The sequence below is a fragment of the Macaca mulatta genome, chromosome 12 (genome assembly GCF_049350105.2).
Source record: "Macaca mulatta isolate MMU2019108-1 chromosome 12, T2T-MMU8v2.0, whole genome shotgun sequence".
Classification (NCBI taxonomy): domain Eukaryota; kingdom Metazoa; phylum Chordata; class Mammalia; order Primates; family Cercopithecidae; genus Macaca; species Macaca mulatta.
Window position 1 is genome coordinate 18540894 of NC_133417.1, and position 19624 is coordinate 18560517.

Below are 19624 nucleotides of genomic sequence, written 5' to 3' on the forward strand. Positions count from 1 at the left end.
CCCAACCTCATGTCAATGTAAGTCAGCTGTGGAAGAGTGGTCCAGAGAACCACCCCAAGCTCTCTGTTTTACCCTCCCTCCTAGACATTCTGGATCCATCTGGGGACTCTGGGTTCAGACTTGGCATTGAATTTGTTGCTGTAAGTCCCTGGCTCTTGGAGGTCACACTTTGCTTGGACAGGGTCGTTTATTTCCTGGTTCCTGATCCGGCTATCTCCCAGACCTCTGTTGAGAAGTCCCAACCCAGAGGGGAGGAGGCCAAACCTGGGTTCTGAGTGAAGTTGTCTACCCGCTGCAGCAAGTGCTCGTGGCTGACACGGACCCAGGTGAGTTGGGACTGCAGGACTTGCAGCCTCGATGCAGCCTGAGCCAGGCGTTCTCCAGAGTGTGTTGACCGCAGCAAGGAGAAGGGCAGGCTGTCCTCAGCTGACAGAGTGTCATTGAGGAGATACATCTCCAGGACCCGGAGCCGCTCCTGCAGATTCAGAACTGGGCCCCACCCCACAGCATTCTTTTAGGGACTGAGGCATTTGAGCATATCCCTGACATTCTTGTGTCATGTGTGCATAACTTCTACGGGCCCTGAATTTGTAAACACAAATTCCATGTGCTGTCAGACCCAGCGTAAGCACAGAGCCTTTTCTACATCTTGACCATGTGCGCTCCACACTCAGGCATGATATTGCACAACCACAAAACATTTCTGCATGGCCTAAAGCTGTGCCTACTGCATCCATAATCAATCTCCAACCTTCAGGCAGTTAAGGCCTTCCTGCATGCTCTGGGTGTGGATGCATGACAGCTAACATGCTGGTCTGAGCTAAATAGTGCAAGCAGCATTTGTGTGTGATCTTAATATACACATGATGTGTTTATGACAACTTTGCATTCAGCCTTCTTGAGTGACTTCAGTGTCTGCTCATGGAATTACTTCATGATTCTAACCTTTAGATTGGGAATACTTCAAAAGTAAAATCATGTTCAAATGGACACTTGGATCAGCAAAGCCCTTCCCACTCAGAGGCTGGGAGTCTTAGATGTCAGACATGTGTGGCATACCCTGTATGAAATTATTGTGTCTTTCACTGCTTAGACACATAGGCTCCCAAGTGCATTCTCAATGTCTCTCTCTCCCTCTCTTATGCACAAATACACACAACATACACTATCTTCTTTGCTTCTCTCATCACTGTGGCTGCCAGGGGCTGAGACTCTCTCCCAGTGGATGGGAGGAGTGGCTTAAGGTTCTCCACTCAACCTGAGCCCTTCATCTGAGGGACCCAGCTGGGTCACCTCTCTCCCCCAGGAGGGACTACACAGGACCAAGCCTGCTTTACCTTGGACCACTAGCAGCCCAGCACCAGCGGTGAGCAGGATCAGGTAGATGACCACCACAGCCAGGGAGAAGTTCACCCCATTTCTCCTCTTGGGCTTTGGATCTGAAACACAAGCCAGGCAGAAGGTGGCTGCTGCAGAGAGCACAGCACAGGGAGTCCCCGCCTGCTTCAGGCCCTACTCCATGTGAGCAGGGGGCACCCTGTGAGGTCAGCTAGGAAAGACACCAAAAGCTCATGAGCCCCAAATCATCCCCTGATCCTCCTTCTCGCCACAAAGCAAAAATTGCCACTGTTGGTCACTCATCTGTGTGGCTGGGCAAGCAAACACCTGTGCCATATATCATTTGCTGGAAAAGGTGTTATATCAACCTTGTTCACCACTGAAGCCCCAGCATGGTGCCTGGCCCTGCTGGGTTCTCAGTCTATATTTGTGGAATAAATTATGAATTAATGTGTTTAAATTTCAAAACTCTGGGAGGAGGAAGGTTGTTCCCACTTAGCAAACAAGTAGTGAGGCTTGGAGAAATTAAATAACTTATTAGGATATAAGAAGCAGATCTGGAATTCATGTCTAGATCTTTTTTTTTTCCTTAAGATTTGTAAATTATAAAAGCAAAACATGCTTGATATATTTTATCAAATAATGTACAGGGCATGACAAGGGTTAATAATCATCCCTCAACCCCCTAAGGTCCTAACCCAATGAGATAAGCTCTATTAGCACTCTGGGGTATGGTCTTCCTCTCATCCCTCCTGCTCAGAAATCCTACAAACCCATAGAGTCTGAGACAGCCTTTTTTTCTTTTAATCTTACAAACGCTATCATAGAACATAAAATACCACACATTGCTTTTCACAATGAAAGATTTTCATTGACATTTTCCTAGTTTTCTTTGTAGAGAGAGATTAGCTGCCTAATATTCCTTAGAGACAAAAGCCACAGTTCATGCTAATATTTCCCTTTTGATGAGCTGTTTCCAGTTTGTGACATTACAAAAGAGGCTGTAATAATTCTTGCCTGGAAGTCCTGACTCTAGCCTTTTGTCAGCTGTTACTCTGTCTTGTTTAGGCGTATTAAAGGGAGGGTCCCAGATGCAGAAGGCCCTGCAGCTCCTACCACTCACATTAAATGAGCACCTATTCCACACCAGGCATTTACCAACATCATCTCTAACCATTGCAGCAACCCTGCAAGGTAGGCATGGTTACGCTCCTTTACAGAGGAGAGAGCTGGGGTTAAAAATTAAGGCGGCAGATGACACAGCAGGCATGTGACCCCAGGTTGGTCTCACTCCAAGGCCTGAGCTTGCCTCACTAGCCTGCACAGACCACTGCCCCTAGGAAAGATCCAGTTGAAATGGGCCCCAAGGGCACATCTGAAAGGGAAAGAGATTATAATTAAGCAGCCCAAGGGGATGTGTGCCCAACCATGTTTGCTTCTGTGATAGGGGCAGGTGGGTTTTAACTATTTTGACAGATGCACTTAAACCCCAGATCTTCTCCTATCGCCTGCAGCTCCTGTGTTTACCCTGCTGATATTCCTTCCAACCCCTGAACAGCAGGAAGCCCTGCTTGAGAATTGCCCAGATGAACAATGGTCTAGAGGTAGCTCTGGCAGCACAGAGAGGAGTGGTTTTGTTGATGGGTTGGTTCTTTAGCTAGCGGTACTCGATTATACTCAGTTTAGTATGGAGTGCCCTGTCTCCTCTGCACCCCGCCCCCCAGAATCCAGGCTCACACAGCAGCCTGAGTAAGCCCCACAACACATAACCTGGCCAAGTCATTCTCTGCTGTCAGCCCGTCAGTGGGGGCTCACTGCTCCCGACTTGGCACCTGAAGCCCCTCTGGCCAGCTCTCCTGTGGCTGCACTTCCATGTCACACCACCACATGGGTCCTGACTAACGGCCAGGCCAGATGACAATTGGTGGCATTTTTCTGACTTGGGGCAATGTATGTCCCCTGAATACTGGCTCTCCTCCTTCCATTTCACAAGACTAATTTCTGCTCATCCTTTGGAAGTTCAGTAGAGCCCTTCCTGTTTCAGGACACCTACTCTGGTTCCTCTGGGCTGGGTGGAACCCCTCTTGGCTCTCCCACATCACTCCGTTTCTCTCTTCCACAGCACTGATCACCCTGGATTGTGTATGTTTATATCTCTGTCTCTCCAAATGGCCTGGAAGCTCTTTGAGCTGTATTCCAGCACCAATATGGTACCTGGCACACAGTACGCTGGGAAGACGATGACTGAATAGATGAATGAATGAGTGGCTGCAGAGGTTTGGGTGCTGAACATGTACAGAGTTTAGAAGTGTTGAAAGAGCATCAGGAATGCAACTCAGGGCCTCGAGTATTCATGCAACCATCATGATGAAGATGAGTAACACACGAAGGGAGCCTCTCATTTAACACAAGGTGGTGGATGGTAAATTGGCAAATACAGTGTCATGGACAGCACTGTTTTTGGACAGCGCTAAATTTTATGAAACATAACATCATGGGAATGGAAAGGTAAACTGTGCTTTAGAGACACAGGTAATAGAGATGTCAGAGGTTGGAGCAAGCATGAAAAACACAGATATTTTAAAACCATATGGTCAGAGCATGGTAGAAGGCATGTGAGTAAGGACACAATGAGAAAAAATGAGGTATGGTAATGCTGTGACAGTAGTTCATGGATAGCTATCCAGGCCCAGAATGCTTTTTAAATTCAGAGCTACCACCTGGCATAGAGGCAAAGTATTTTAGAAACTGGGAACGTTGAGCATGTAGGCCTATCTAACTCACTCTGTACAAAATGGAGAGTCTGATAAAGTCTTTAGCCTCTACGCTGTTCATTTCATCTCTTAGAGGATAGAAGAAACTATAAAGAAAACATCTATTCTAGATCAGGTTTGACCAAAGAGGAAGAGCTGCTTGACATGAGAGGATAAAAACAGCCTCTAGTAAATAAGAATGGCCTTCCCTGGAGTAAACCTTGGTGAGTATGGGAAAGGATTTTAGGCAAGCAGGTTTCAGATATTTGACAGCTCTGTTGTCTGACCCACAATGAAAATGTGGCTTCAGAGGGAAATAAAAATAATGTTTCAAGTCTGCAAAAGATCCCAATGAGGAAAAAAAGGCTGCACACAAATTCCAGTCTTTCCAGGTCTGCCACCTCCTGGGGTAGCAGGTAGTGCTGGTAGGGTGTCCTCCTCCCATACTATAACACTAGTGGACATTGAGCAGGAGTCCCCACTCTACCCTAGCACTGGGCTGCCTGATGAGCAGACCCAGAGAAGTGATGTCTTCCCTTTGGGCCTGATGTATCTCACTTCCTACCCGACAGCACCAGGCAGTACTGGAACGTGCCTTCTGGCCTGCAGGAAAGATCAGCAGGGGACCAGAAAGAACACTAATGGCACCAGGTAAACAAAGTGGACCAGACTAACACTGACAGGGCTCTGAAAACTAAATTGTCATTGTACTGTAGCCCACACAAGTAAGCCAGAACATACCTAATAAACCTAAACTGTATGACTATGTGACTGTCTACTAAAATAGAAGTTTTAAATAGGACCCAGAATCTCCCAACATACTATACAAAACATCTATTATATAATGGAAAATCACCCATCATACCAAGAATAGAGGAAATCACAACTCAGATGAGAGGAGACAATCAAGAGATACCAGCATTGAGATGACACATGTTAAAACTATTCCACAGGAATTTTAAAGCAGCTGTAACAAAATGGCTTAGTGAGCAATTAAAATTATTCTTGAAACAAATTTTTTTAAAGCTCACCAAAAAAGTATAACAATAAAAAAAGAACTGAATAGAAACGATTGAACTAAAAAATACCAATTAAAGAAAAAAGACTCAGTAGATGGGCTGAATAGTGTAATAGATGTAACAGAGGAAAGAATCAGTGAACTCAATGATAGAACAATAGAAATTACACATCTGAAAAAAAGAGAAAGTCAGCTGGGAAAGCAAACAAACAAAAAACGTGAACAGAGCTTCAGAGACCTGTGGGCCAGTAACAAAACACCTACAATTCATATCATTTAATTCCTAGAAAAAGTGTGAGGCTTTAAAAATATTTAAGCAAATAATGGCTAAAAGTTTCCCGAATTTTGTGGAAGATCTAAACCTACAGATTAAAGAAACTGTAAAAAATCCCAAACATGATAAACTCAAAGAAATCCATATCAAAACACATCATAATTAAAAAATTGAAAAACTAAAAAGGCAGAGAAAATTAAACGTCTAAAGAAAAAGAAAAATCTAGAAAGCAGCCAGAGACAAATGGTACATTACTTATAAAGGAATATCTTTTTTTCTTTTTTTTTAAGATGATGTCACACTCTGTCACGCAGGCTGGAGTACAGTGGCATGAAGTCTGCTCACTTCAACTTCCATCTCCTGGGTTCTAATGATTCTAGTGCCTCAGTCTCCCAAGTGGTTGTGATTACAGGTGCACACCACCATGTCTGGCTCATTTTTACATTTTTAGTAGAGATGGGGTTTCACTATGATGTCCAGGCTGGTCTCAAATTCCTGACCTCGAGATCTGCTTGCCTCAGCCTCCTAAAACGCTGGGATTACAGGCATGAGCCATGGTGCCTGGCCAGGAATACCAATTTGAATGACAGAAAATTTCTCATCAGAAACTATGGAGGCCAGATGTAAGAGGTGCAGCTTATTTTGTGTTTATTTAGAAAAAGAATTGTCAACCAGGAATTCTATTGCCAATAAAAATACGCTTCAGGAATGGACAAGAAAGAAAGACACTCTCAGAGGAAGAGAAATGAAGAGAATCTTTTGTGGGAGAACTAACTTTAAAGAATGATTAGAGGAAGTTCCCCTAACAGAAAGGAAATGATGTAGTAGACTAGAATTTCAAAAAAGAAAGACAATAATAGAATGAGTAAAAATAGGGATATATACTACACCATCCTTCTCCTCATGAGTTTTAACAATCACATTAGATTTTTAACACAAAAATTTTACCACCTGATGTGGTATTCAGTGAATGTAATGGGAATATGACAATTACATTTAAAAAGTGGAGAAGGCTAAAGAACGTAAATGAAAGTAATATTTCTACACTTGACTCAAAATGGTAAAATGTTGTTATGTTCTGTATATATATTGCAATAGTCATGCTGTGATAACTTCCATATATATATATACATATATATATATATATTTCAATAAGTAGAGAAACCCTTAAGAAAACTATTCAATAAAAAACACTATAAATAAATCAAAATGGAATTCTAAAACTTGTTCAAATAATCCACAGGAAGGCAAGAAAAGAGAAATATATGAATGGGAAACAAAGAAAAAATAACACACAATAAGATGGCCAATTTAAGCCCTGATATATCAATAATTACTTTTGGTATAAATGGTCTAAATCAGAGGACAGATATTGCCAAACTATATTTAAAAACATAATCCAACTATGTGCTATAAGTAAGAAATCAAACAATAGAACTTCCAAATACATGAAGCAAAAACTGATTTAACTGAAAAAAGAAATAGAAAATACACAATTATAATTGAGACTTTAACACCCACTTTCAGAAATTGATAGAAACTCTACAAAGTTACAGAAGAACTAAACACTACCACGACTGACTGATAGTATCTAACGAATACACAGAATACTCCAGGTAGCAACAGCAGAGTGTACATCCTTTTCAAGGACACATGGAACATTCACCAAAATAGACCATATCCTAGGTCATAAAACAAATTTCAACAAAATGAAAAAAAAAAAAGATCATATAGAATATGTTATTTGGCAATAATGCAATAAAAATAAAAATCAACAATGGATAGGCAACAGGAAAATCTCCAAACATTGGGAACATTTGAAAAAGGACTTCTATAAAATGCATGGGTCATTAAGAAAGTCTCAAAAAAAAAATTTTAAACTAGAAATGAAGTTTTGGAGAGGTTCCAAGATGGCTGAATAGGAACAGCTCCAGTCTGCAGCTCCCAGCATGAGCGACGCAGACAACAGGTGATTTCTGCATTTCCAACTGAGGTACTGGGTTCATCTCACTGGGGCTTGTCAGACAGTGGGTGCAGCTCCCCCACGGAGCAGGGCAGGGCATCGCCTCACCCAGGAAGGGCAAGGGATCGGGGAATTCCCTTTCCTAGTAAAGGAAAGCTGTGACAGATGGTACCTGGAAAATCGGGACACTCCCACCCTAATACTGTGCTTTTCCAATGGCCTTAGCAAACAGCACACCAGGAGATTATATCCCATGTCTGGCTTGGAGGGTCCCATGCCCACGGAGCCTCACTCACGGCTAGCACAGCAGTCTGAGATCGAACTGCAAGGTGGCAGCGAGGCTGGGGGAGGGGTGTCCGCTATTGCTGAAGCTTGAGTAGGGAAACAAAGTGGCCAGGAATCTCGAACTGGGTGGAGCCCACCACAGCTCAAGGAGGCCTGCCTGCCTCTGTAGACTCCACCTCTGGGGGCAGGGCATACCTGAACAAAAGGCAGCAGAAACTTCTGCAGACTTAAACATCTCATTCTGACAGCTTTGAAGAGACTAGTGGTTCTCCCAGCATTGAGTTTGAGATCTGAGAACGGGCATACTGCTTCCTCAAGTGGGTCCCTGACCCCCGAGTAGCCTAACTGGGAAACAGCCCCCAGTTGGGGCTGACTGACACCTCATACAGCTGGGTGCCCCTCTGAAACAAAGCTTCCAGAGGAAGGATCAGGCAACAACATATGCCGTTCTGCAATATTTGCTGTTCTGCAGCCTCCGCTGGTGATACCCAGGCAAACAGGGTCTGAAGTGGACCTCCAGCGAACTCCAACAGACCTGCAGCTGAGGGTCCTGACTGTTAGAAGGGAAACTAACAAACAGAAAGGACATTCACACCAAAACCCCATCTGTACATCACCATCATCAAAGACTAGATGTAGATAAAACCACAAAGATAGGGAGAAACCAGAGGAGAAAAGCTGAAAATTCTAAGAATCAGAGCACCTCTTCTCCTCCGAAGGAACACAGCTTCTCGTCAGCAATGGAACAAAGCTGGACAGAGAATGACTTTGACGAGTTGAGAGAAGGCTTCAGATAATCAGTAATAACAAATTTCTCTGAGCTAAAGGAGGATGTTCAAACCCATTGCAAAGAAGCTAAAAACCTTGAAAAAAGATTGAACAAATGGCTAACTAGAAGAAACCGTGTAGAGAAGTCCTTAAATGACCTGATGGAGCAGAAAACCATAGCATGAGAGCTACATGACGCATGCAGAAGCTTCACTACCTGATCTGATCAAGTGGCAGAAAGGGTATCAGTGATTGAAGATCAAATGAATGAAATGAAGTGAGAAGAGAAGTTTAGAGAAAAAAGAGTAAAAAGAAATGAATAAGAAATATGGGACTATGTGAAAAGACCAAATATACATCTGATTGGTGTACCTGAAAGTGATGGGGAGAATGGAACCAACTTGGAAAACACTCTTCAGGATATTATCCTGGAGAACTTCCCCAACCAACAAGGCAGGCCAATATTCAAATTCAGGAAATACAAAGAATGCCAGAAAGATACTCCTTAAGAAGAACAACCCAAGACACATAATTGTCAGATTCACCAAAGTTGAAATGAAGAAAAAAATGTTAAGGGCAGTCAGAGAGAAAGGGCGGGTTACCCACAAAGGGAAGCCCATCAGACTAACAGCGGATCTCTCAGCAGAAACTCTAGAAGCCAGAAGAGAGTGGGAGCCAATATTGAACATTCTTAAAGAAAAAAATTTTCAACCCAGAATTTCATATCTAGCCAAACTAAGCTTCATAAGTGAAGGAGAAACGAAATCCTTTACAGACAAACAAATGCTGAGAGATTTTGTCACCACCAGGCCTGCCTTACAAGAGCTCCTGAAAGAAGCACTAAACATGGAAAGGAACAACCAGTACCAGCCACTGCAAAAACATGCCAAATTGTAAAGACCATTGATGCTAAGAAGAAACTGCATCAACTAAGAAGCAAAATAACCAGCTATATCATAGTGACAGGATCAAGTTCACACATAACAATATTAACCTTAAATGTAAATGGGCTGAATGCTGCAATTAAAAGACACAGACTGGCAAACTGGATAAAGAGTCAAGACCCATCAGTGTACTATATTCAGGAGACCCATCTCACATGCAGAGACACACATAAGCTCAAAATAAAGGGATGGAAGAAGATCTATCAAGCAAATGGAAAACAGAAAAAAAGCAGGGGTTGCAATCCTAGTCTCTGATAAAACAGACTTTAAACAAACAAAGATCAAAAGAGACAAAGAAGGCCATTGCATAATGGTAAAGGGATCAATTCAACAAGAAGAGGTAACTATCCTAGATATATATGCACCCAATACAGGAGCACCCATTCATAAAGCAAGTCCTTAGAGACCTACAAAGAGACTTGGAGTCCCACACAATAATAATGGGATACTTTAACACCCCACTGTCAACATTAGACAGATCAACGAGACAGAAAGTTAACAAGGATATCCAGGAATTGAACTCAGCTCTGCACCAAATGGACCTAATAGACATCTATAGAACTCTCCACCCCAAAGCAACAGAATATACATTCTTCTCAACACCACATTGCACTTATTCCAAAATTGAGCACATACTTGGAAGTAAAGCACTACTCAGCAAATGTAAAAGAACAGAAATTATAACAAACTCTCTCTCAGACAACAATGCAATCAAACTAGAACTCAGGATTAAGAAACTCACTCAAAACAGTTCAACTACATGGAAACTGAACAACCTGCTCCTGAATGACTACTGGGTACATAACTAAATGAAGGCAGAAATAAAGATGTTCTTTGAAACCAGTGAGAACAAAGACACAACATACCAGAATCTCTTGGGCACATTTAAAGCAGTATGTAGAGGGAAATTTATAGCACTAAACGCCCACAAGAGAAAGCAGGAAAGATCTAAAATTGACATCCTAACACCACAATTAAAAGAACTAGAGAAGCAAGAGCAAACACATTCAAAAGCTAGCAGAAGGCAAGAAATAACTAAGATCAGAGCAGAACTGAAGGAGATAGAAACACAAAATCCCTTCAAAAAATCAGTGAATCCAGGGCTGGTTTTTTGAAAAGATCAACAAAATTGATAAACCACTAGCAAGACTAATAAAGAAAAGAGAGAAGAATCAAATAGATACAATAAGAAATGATAAAGGGGATATCACCACGGATCCCACAGAAGTACAAACTACCATCAAAGAATACTATAAACACCTCTATGCAAATAAATTAGAATATCTAGAAGAAATGGATAAATTCCTGGACGTATACTCCCTCCCAAAACTAAACCAGGAAGAAGTTGAATCCCTGAATAGACCAGTAATAGGTTCTGAAATTGAGGCAATAATTAATAGCCTACCAACCAAAAAAAGTCCAGGACGAGACAGATTCACAGGTGAATTCTACCAGAGGTACAAAGAGGAGCTGGTACCATTCCTTCTGAAACTATTTCAATCAATAGAAAAAGAGGGAATCCTCCCTAATCATTATATGAGGCCAACATCATCCTGATACGAAAGCCTGACAGAGATACAACAAAAAAAGAATTTTAGACCAATATCCCTGATGAACATCGATGCAAAAATCCTCAATAAAATATTGGCAAACTGAATCCAGCAGCACATCAAAAAGCTTACCCACCATGATCAAGTTGACTTAATCCCTGGGATGCAAGGCTGGTTCAACATACGCAAATCAATAAATGTAATCCATCATATAAACAGAACCAAAGACAAAAACCACATGATTATCTCAATAGATGCAGAAAAGGCCTTCAACAAAATTCAACAGTCCTTCATGCTAAAAACTCTCAATAATTCAATATTGATGGAATGTATCTCAAAATAATAAGAGCTACTTATGACAAATGCACAGCCAATATCATACTGAATGGGCAAAACCTGGAAGAATTCCCTTTGAAAACTGGCACAAGACAGGGATGCCCTCTCTCACCACTCCTCTTCAACATAATGTTGGAAGTTCTGGCCAGGGAAATTAGGCAAGAGAAAGATATAAAGGGTATTCAATTAGGAAAATAGGAAGTCAGATTGCCCTGTTTGCAGATGACATGATTGTATATTTAGAAAACCCCATCATCTCAGCCCAAAATCTCCTGAAGCTGATAAGCAACTTGAGCAAAGTCTCAGGATACAAAATCAACATGCAAAAATCACAAGCATTCCTATACACCAAAAATAGACAAACAGAGAGCCAAATCATGAGTGAACTCCCATTTCACAACTGCTCAAACAGAATAAAATGCCTAGGAATCCAACTTACAAGAGATGTGAAGGACCTCTTCAAGGAGAACTACAAACCACTGCTCAACGAAATAAAAGAGGACACAAACAAATGGAAGAACATTCCATGCTCATTGATAGGAAGAATCAATATTGTGAAAATGGTCATACTGCCCAAGGTAATTTATAAATTCAGTGCTATCCCCATCAAGCTACAAATGACTTTCTTCACAGAACTGGAAAAAATGACTCCAAAGTTCATATGGAACCAAAAAAGAGCCTGCATTGCTAAGAGAATCCTAAGCCAAAAGAACAAAGCTGGAGGCATCATGCTACTTGACTTCAAACTATACTACAAGGCTACAGTAACCAAAACAGCATGGTACTGGTACCAAAACAGAGATATAGACCAATGGAACAGAATAGAGCCCTCAGAAATAATACCACACCTCTACAACCATCTGATCTTTGACAAACCTGACAAAACAAGAAATGGGGAAAGGATTCCCTATTTAATCAATGGTGCTGGGAAAACTGGCTAGCCATTTATAGAAAGGTGAAATTGGATCTCTTCCTTACACCTTATACAAAAATTAATTCCAGATAGACTGAAGACTTAAATGTTACACCTAAAACCATAAAAACCCTAGAAGAAAACCTAGGCAATACCATTCAGGCCATAGGCATAGGCAAGGACTTCTTGACTAAAACACCAAAAGCAATGGCAACAAAAGTCAAAATTGACAAATGGGATCTAATTAAACTAAACAGTTTCTGCACAGCAAAAGAAACTACCATCAGAGTGAACAGGCAACCTACAGAATGGGAGAAAATTTTTAAAATCTACCCATCTGACAAAAGGCTAATGTTCAGATTCTACAAAGAACTTAAACAAATTTACAAGAAAAAATCAAACAACCCCATCAAAAAAATGTGCAAAGGATATGAACAGACACTTCTCAAAAGAAGACATTTATGCAGCCAGCAGACACATGAAAAAATGCTCATCATCACTGGCCATCAGAGAAATGCTAATCAAAATCACAATGAAATGCTGTCTCACACCAGTTAGAAGTCAGGAAACAACAGGTACTGCAGAGGATGTGGAGAAATAGGAACACTTTTACACTGTTGGTGGGACTGAACTAGTTCAACCATTGTGGAAAACAGTGTGGCTATTCCTCAAGGATCTAGAACTAGAAATACCATTTGACCCAGCCATCCCATTACTGGGCATATACCCAAAGGATTATAAATCATGCTGCTACAAAGACACATGTGCATGTATGTTTATTGTGGCACTATTTACAATAGCAAAGACTTGGAACCAATCCAGATGTCCATCAATGATACACTGGATTAAGAAAATGTGGTACATACACACCATGGAATACTATGCAGCCATAAAAAAGGATGAGTTCACGTCCTTTGTAGGGACATGGATGAAGCTAGAAACCATCATTCTGAGCAAACTATCACAAGGACAGAAAACCAAACACCACATGTTCTCACTCATAGGTGGGAATTGAACAATGAGAACACTTGGATACAGGGTGGGGAACATCACACACTGGAGTCTGTCATGGGGTGGGGGGGGGGAAGGGATAGCATTAGGAGATATACCTAATGTAAATGACAAGTTAATGGGGGCAGCACACCAACAGGGCACATGTATATATATATGTAACAAACCTGCATGTTGTGCACACGTACCCTAGAACTTAACGTATAATAATTTTAAAAAACTAGAAATGAAAGGAAATGAAAGTACAATATATTAAAATTTATGGGATAAAACAAAAGCAGCTCTGAAAAAGAAAATTTATACCACAAACTGTTTACACTAAAAATAAAAAGGGCCTCCAATCAACACACTAAGTTTTTTCCTCAAGAAATTACAAAAGAACAAAATAATTCCTGATCACCAGAAAAAGGAAATAATAAAGATAAGAATATAAATAAATAAAATTTAAAATAGGAAGATAGAGAAAAATCAATGAAACAAAACTAGCTCTTTGAACAAAATCAATAAAATTGACAAATCTCTAGTAAGACTGACAAAAATTAAAATGAAAGAAGACACAGAGAGCCCATATCAGAAATGAAACAGGTGCTATTACTACAGATCCTGCAGCCATTAAAAAGAAAATAAGAAAATACTATCACTAACTTCATGCTCACAATTTAAAGGAAATGGGCCAGTCCCTGAAAAGCCACAAACTATCAAAACTCAGCCAAGGTGAAACAGATAATCTGAATATCTATAATCATTAAATAAATCTAAATTTTAATTTAAAAACTCCCAGAAAAGAAATATTCAGGCCCAGATAGTTTTACTAGCATATCCTAATAAACATTTAAAGAAGAATTAGCATCAATTTTACACAACCTTTTATAGAAAAGGAAGAAACACTTTATAACTCATTTTATGAGGTCAGAATGATCCTAACACAAAAATCAAAGGCAGTCCAAAAAAAAAAAGAAGGAAAGAAACAAACAAAACTCTCTCATGAACTTTGACACAAAAATCTTCAGTAAAAGGCAAGCGGAGAACAAAATCGTGAATGAACTTCCATTCACAATTGCTACAAAGAGAATAAAATACCTAGGAATACAGCCAACAGAGGATGTGAAGGACCTCTTCAAGGAGAGCTACAAACTGCTGCTCAAGGAAATCAGAGAGGACATGAACAAATGGAAAAACATTTCATCCTCATAGATAGGAAGAATCAGTATCATGAAAATGACAATACTGCCCAAAGTAATTTATAGATTCAATTGCATTTCCCATTAAACTACCACTGACATTCTTCACAGAATTAGAAGAAATTTAAAATTATATGGAAACAAAAAAGAGCTTGCATATCCAAGAAAATCCTAAGCAAAAAGAACAGAGCTGGGAGGCACCACACTATCATACTTCAAACTATTCTACAAATCTATAGTAACCAAAGCAGCATAGTACTGTTACAAAAATAGACACAGACTAATGGAACAGAATAGAGAACTCAGAAATAAGACAGCACATATACAACCATCTGATCTTCAACAAACCTGACAAAAACAAGCAATGGGGAAAGGATCTCCTATTCAATAAATGGTGCTGGGAAAACTGGCTGGCCATATGCAGAAAACTGAAACTGGACCCCTTCCTTATACCTTATACAAAAATTAACCCAAGATGGATTAAAGACCTAACTGTAAAACCCAAAACTATAAAAACCCTAGAAGAAAACCTAGGCAATATCATTCAGGATATAGGCATGGGCAAAGATTTCATGATGAACTTGCCAAAAGCAACTGCAACAAAAGCGAAAATTGACAAATGGGATCTAATTAAACTAAAGAGCTTCCGCACAGCAAAAGAAACTATCGTCAGAGTGAACAGGCAATCTACAAAGTGGGAGAAAATTTTTGCAATCTATCCATCTGACAAAGGTCTAATATTCAGAATCTACAAGGAGCTTGAACAAATTTACAAGAAAAAAAACAAACAACCTCATTAAAAAAGTGAATAAGGGACATGAACAGACACTTGTCAAAAGAAGACATTCATGTAGCCAACATACATATGAAAAGAAAGCTCAACATCACTGATCATTAGAGAAATGAAAATCAAAACCACAATGAGATACCATCTCATGTCAGTCAGAATGGGGATTATTAAAAAGTCAAGAAACGACAGATGCTGGTGAGGTTCCAGAGAAATAGGAACACTTTTACACTGTTGGTGGGAATGTAAATTAGTTCAACCATTGTGGAAGACAGTGTGGTGCTTCCTCAAAGATCTAGAGCCAGAAATACCATTTGACCCAGCAATCCCATTACAAACCATTCTATTATAAAGATATATGGCACATGTATATTCATTGCAACACTCTTCACAATGACAAAGACATAGAATCAACCCAAATATCCATCAGTGATATCCATATAGATAAAGAAAATGTGGTACATATACTCCATGGAATACTATGCAGCCATAAAAAGGAATGAGATCATGTCCTTTGCAGGGACATGGATGGAGCTGGAAGCCATTATCCTCAGAAAACTAATGCAGGAACAGAAAACCAAACACTGCATGTTCTCACTTATAAGTAGGAGCTGAACAATGAGAACACATGGACACAAGGAGGGGAACAACACACACTGGCGCCAGTCAGGGAGTGGGGGTATGGGGAGAGCATTAGGAATAATAGCTCATGCATTCTGAGCTTAATACCTAGGTGATGGGTTGATGGGTGCAGCAAACCACCATGGCATATGTTTACCTATGTAACAAACCTGCACATTCTGCACATGTAACCTGGAACCTAAAATAGAAACAATTTTTTTTTAAATTTTCATTAAAAAATTAGTAAATAATATCAAGCAATATATTTTAAAAATTATATGCCACAACAAAGTGGGATTTATTCCAGATATGCAAGGATGGTTCAATAATTTAAAATTAATCAATATAATCCACCAAATCAGCAAGCTAAAGAAGAAAAATCATAAAATTGATGCAGAAAAAGCACTTGCCAAAATCCAATTCATAGTAAAACTATCATCATTATAATTCATAAATATGACTCATAACAAATAATAAACTCACAATAAAAATTCTCAGCAAACTAGAAATGGAGGAGAACTTCCTCAACTTAAAAAATTGCATCTACAGAATATCTAAAGCTAATATCATACTTAATGGTGAATGACAGGGCACTTTTCCCTTAAGATTTGAAACAAGGCAAGGATATCTGTTCTTGCCTTCTTATTCAACATAGTACTGGAAAGTTCTAGCCAGTGCAATAAATAAGGCAAGAAAAAGAAATTAAAGGCCTACATATTGTAAAGAAAGAAATTAAAATGTTCTTATTTGTAGAGTACATGACTATCTACATAGAAAACTCCACAAAATCTACAAAAAACTTTTATTTTTATTTATTTATTATTATTATTTTATTTTATTTTTCCATAAGTTATTGGGGTATAGGTGGTATTTGGTTACGTGAGGAAGTTCTTTGGTGGTGATTTGTGAGATTTTGGTGCACCCATCACCCCCGCAGTATACATTGCACCATATTTGTAGTCTTTTTTCCTTCAACCCCCTCCCACTCTTCCCTCCAAGTCCCTAAAGTCCATTGTATCATTATTATGCCTTCATGGCTTAGCTCCCTCATATCAGTGATAACATATGATGTTTGGTTTTCCATTCCTGAGTTACTTCACTTAGATTAATAGTCTCCAATCTCATCCAGGTCACTGAAAATGCTGCTAATTCATTCCTTTTTATGGTTGAGTAGTATTCCATCATATACACACCACAGTTTCTTTATCCACTTATTGGGGTTCCACGATTTTGCAATTGTGAATTGTGCTGCTATAAACATGCAAGTGCAAGTATCTTTTTCAAATAGTGACTTCTTTTCCTTTGGGTAGAGACCCAGTAGTAGGATTGCTGGATCAAATGGTACTTCTACTTTTACTTCTTTAAGGAATCTCCACACTGTTTTCCATAGCAGCTGTCCTAGTTTACATTCCTATTAGCAGTGTAGAAGTGTTCCCTGATCACCACATCCATGCCAACATCTACGGTTTTTTGATTTGTTGATTATGGCCATTCTTGCAGGAGTAAGGTAGTATCACACTGTGGTTTTGGTTTGCATTTCCCTAATCATTAGTGATATTGAGCATTTTTTTCATATGTTACTTGGCCATTTTACATCTTCTTTTGAGAATTGTTTTTTCACATCCTTAGTCTACTTTTTGATGGAATTTTTTTTTTTCTTACTGATTTGTTTGAGTTTGCTGTAGAGTCTGGACATTAGTTCTTTGTCAGATGTATAGATTGTGAAGATTTGCTCCCACTCTGTGGGTTGTCTGTTTACTCTGATGACTGTTCCTTTTGCGGTGCAAAAGCTCTTTAGTTTAATTAGGTTCCAGCTATTTATCTTTGTTTTTATTGCATTTACTTTTGGGTTCTTGGTCACGAAATCTTTGCTTAAGCCACTGTCTAGAAGGGTTTTCCCAATGTTATCTTCTATAATGTTTACAGTTTCAGGTCTTTGGTTTAAGTCCTTAATCCATCTTGAGTTGATTTTTACATAAGGTGAGAGATGAGGATCAAGTTTCATTCTCCTACATGTGGCTAGCCAATTATCCCAGCACCATTTGTTGAAAAAGGTGTCCTGTCCCCACTTTATATTTTTGTTTGCTTTAAGTATTTGGGCTTATTTCTAGGTTCTCTGTTCTGTTCCATTGGTCTATGTGCCTATTTTTTATACCAGTACCATGCTGTTTTGGTGACTATGGCCTTATAGTATAGTTTGAAATTAGATAGTGTGATGCCTCCAGATTTGTTCTTTTTGCTTAGTCTTATTTTGGCTATGCATGCTCTTTTTTGGTTCCATATGAATTTCAGAATTGTTTTTTCTAACTCTGTGAAGAATGATGGTGGTATTTTGATGGGGATTGCACTGAATTTGTAAATTGCTTTTGGCAGTATAGTTATTTTCACAATATTGTTTCTACCCATCCATGAGCATGGGATGTGTTTCCATTTGTTTGAGTCATTTATGATTTCTTTCAGCAGTGTTTTATAATTTTCCTTGAAGAGGTCTTTTGACTCCTTTGTTAGGTACATTCCTAAGTATTGCATTTATTTATTTATTTATTTTTTGGGGCGGCTATTGCAAACGTGATTAAGTTCTTGATTTGATTCTCTGATTGGTCACTGTTGGTATAAGGAAGAGCTATTGATTTGTGTACATCAATCTTGTATCCAGAAACTTTGCTGAATTCTTTTGTCAGTTCTAGGAGCTTTCTGGAGGAGCCCTTAGGGTTTTCAAGGTAAACAGTCATATCATCAGCAAAAAGGGACAGTTTGATTTCCTCTTAACTGATTTGGATGCCCTTTATCTTTTTTCTCTTGTCTGATTGCTCTGGCTAGGACTTCCAGTACTATGTTTAAGGGGAGTGGTGAGAGTGAGCATCCTTGTCTTGTTCCTGTTCTCAGAGGGAATGCTTTCAATTTTTCCCCATTCAGTATTATGTTGTCTGTGTGTTTGTCATAGATGGCCTTTATTACATTAAGGTATGTCCCTTGCATGCTGATTTTGCTGAGGGTTTTAATTATAAAGGGATGCTGGATTTTGTTGAATGCTTTTTCTGCATCTATTGAAATGATCATGTGATTTTGTTTTTAATTCTGTTTATGTAGTGTATCACATTTATTAACCCGGGAATGTTAAACCATCCCTGCATCCCTGGTATGAAACCCACTTGATCCATGGTGGATTATCTTTTTGGTATCCACCATAACTAGTATTTTGTTAAGGATTTTAACATCTATGTTCACCAAGGATATTGGTCTGTAGTTTTCTTTTTTGGTTGTGTCCTTTCCCGGTTTTGGTATTAGGGTAATGAAGGCTTCATAGAATGAATTAGGGAGGGTTCCTTCTTTCTCTATCTTGTGGAATAGTGTCAAATGGGATTGGTACCAATTCTTCTCTTAATGTCTGATAGAATTCTGCTGTGAATCGGTCTGGTCCTGGACTTTTTTTTTGTGTTGTTGTTGTTGTTTTTCTTGGGGAGGTGGGGTAATTTTAAGCTAGGAAGGTTGTATTTTTCCAGGAATTTATCCATCTCTTCTTGGTTTTCTAGTTTATGTGAGTAAAGGTGTTCATAGCAGCCTTGAATGATCTTTTGTATTTCAGTGGTGTTAGTTGTAATACATCCTGTTTTGTTTCTTAGTGAGGTTATTTGGTTTTTCTCTCTTCTTTTCTTGGTTTATCTTGTTAATGGTCTATCAATTTTGTTTATCTTTTTAAAGAACAAGATTTTTTTTTTCATTTATCTTTTGTATTTTTTGTTTCAATTTTATTTAGTTCTGCTCTGATCTTGGTTGTTTCCTTTCTTCTGCTGGGTTTGCATTTGGTTTGTTCTTGTTTCTCTAGTTCCTTGAGGTGTGACCTTAGATTGGCTGTGCTCTTTTAGGCTTTTTGATGTAGGT

At 39.3% G+C, this 19624-nt stretch overlaps 1 protein-coding gene across 1 annotated transcript in view; it reads right to left on the reverse strand.

The window, feature by feature from the left end:
* MARCO (macrophage receptor with collagenous structure) overlaps positions 1-19624 on the reverse strand; it is a 59477-nt gene that overhangs the window by 25060 nt on the left and 14793 nt on the right. The window contains exons 2-3 of the mRNA XM_015109934.3: positions 1338-1439; positions 265-489 (exon numbers count right to left, since the gene is read on the reverse strand). Of these exons, the coding sequence (XP_014965420.3) occupies positions 265-489; positions 1338-1439 (327 nt within the window). The remainder of the gene's footprint in view (positions 1-264; positions 490-1337; positions 1440-19624) is intronic.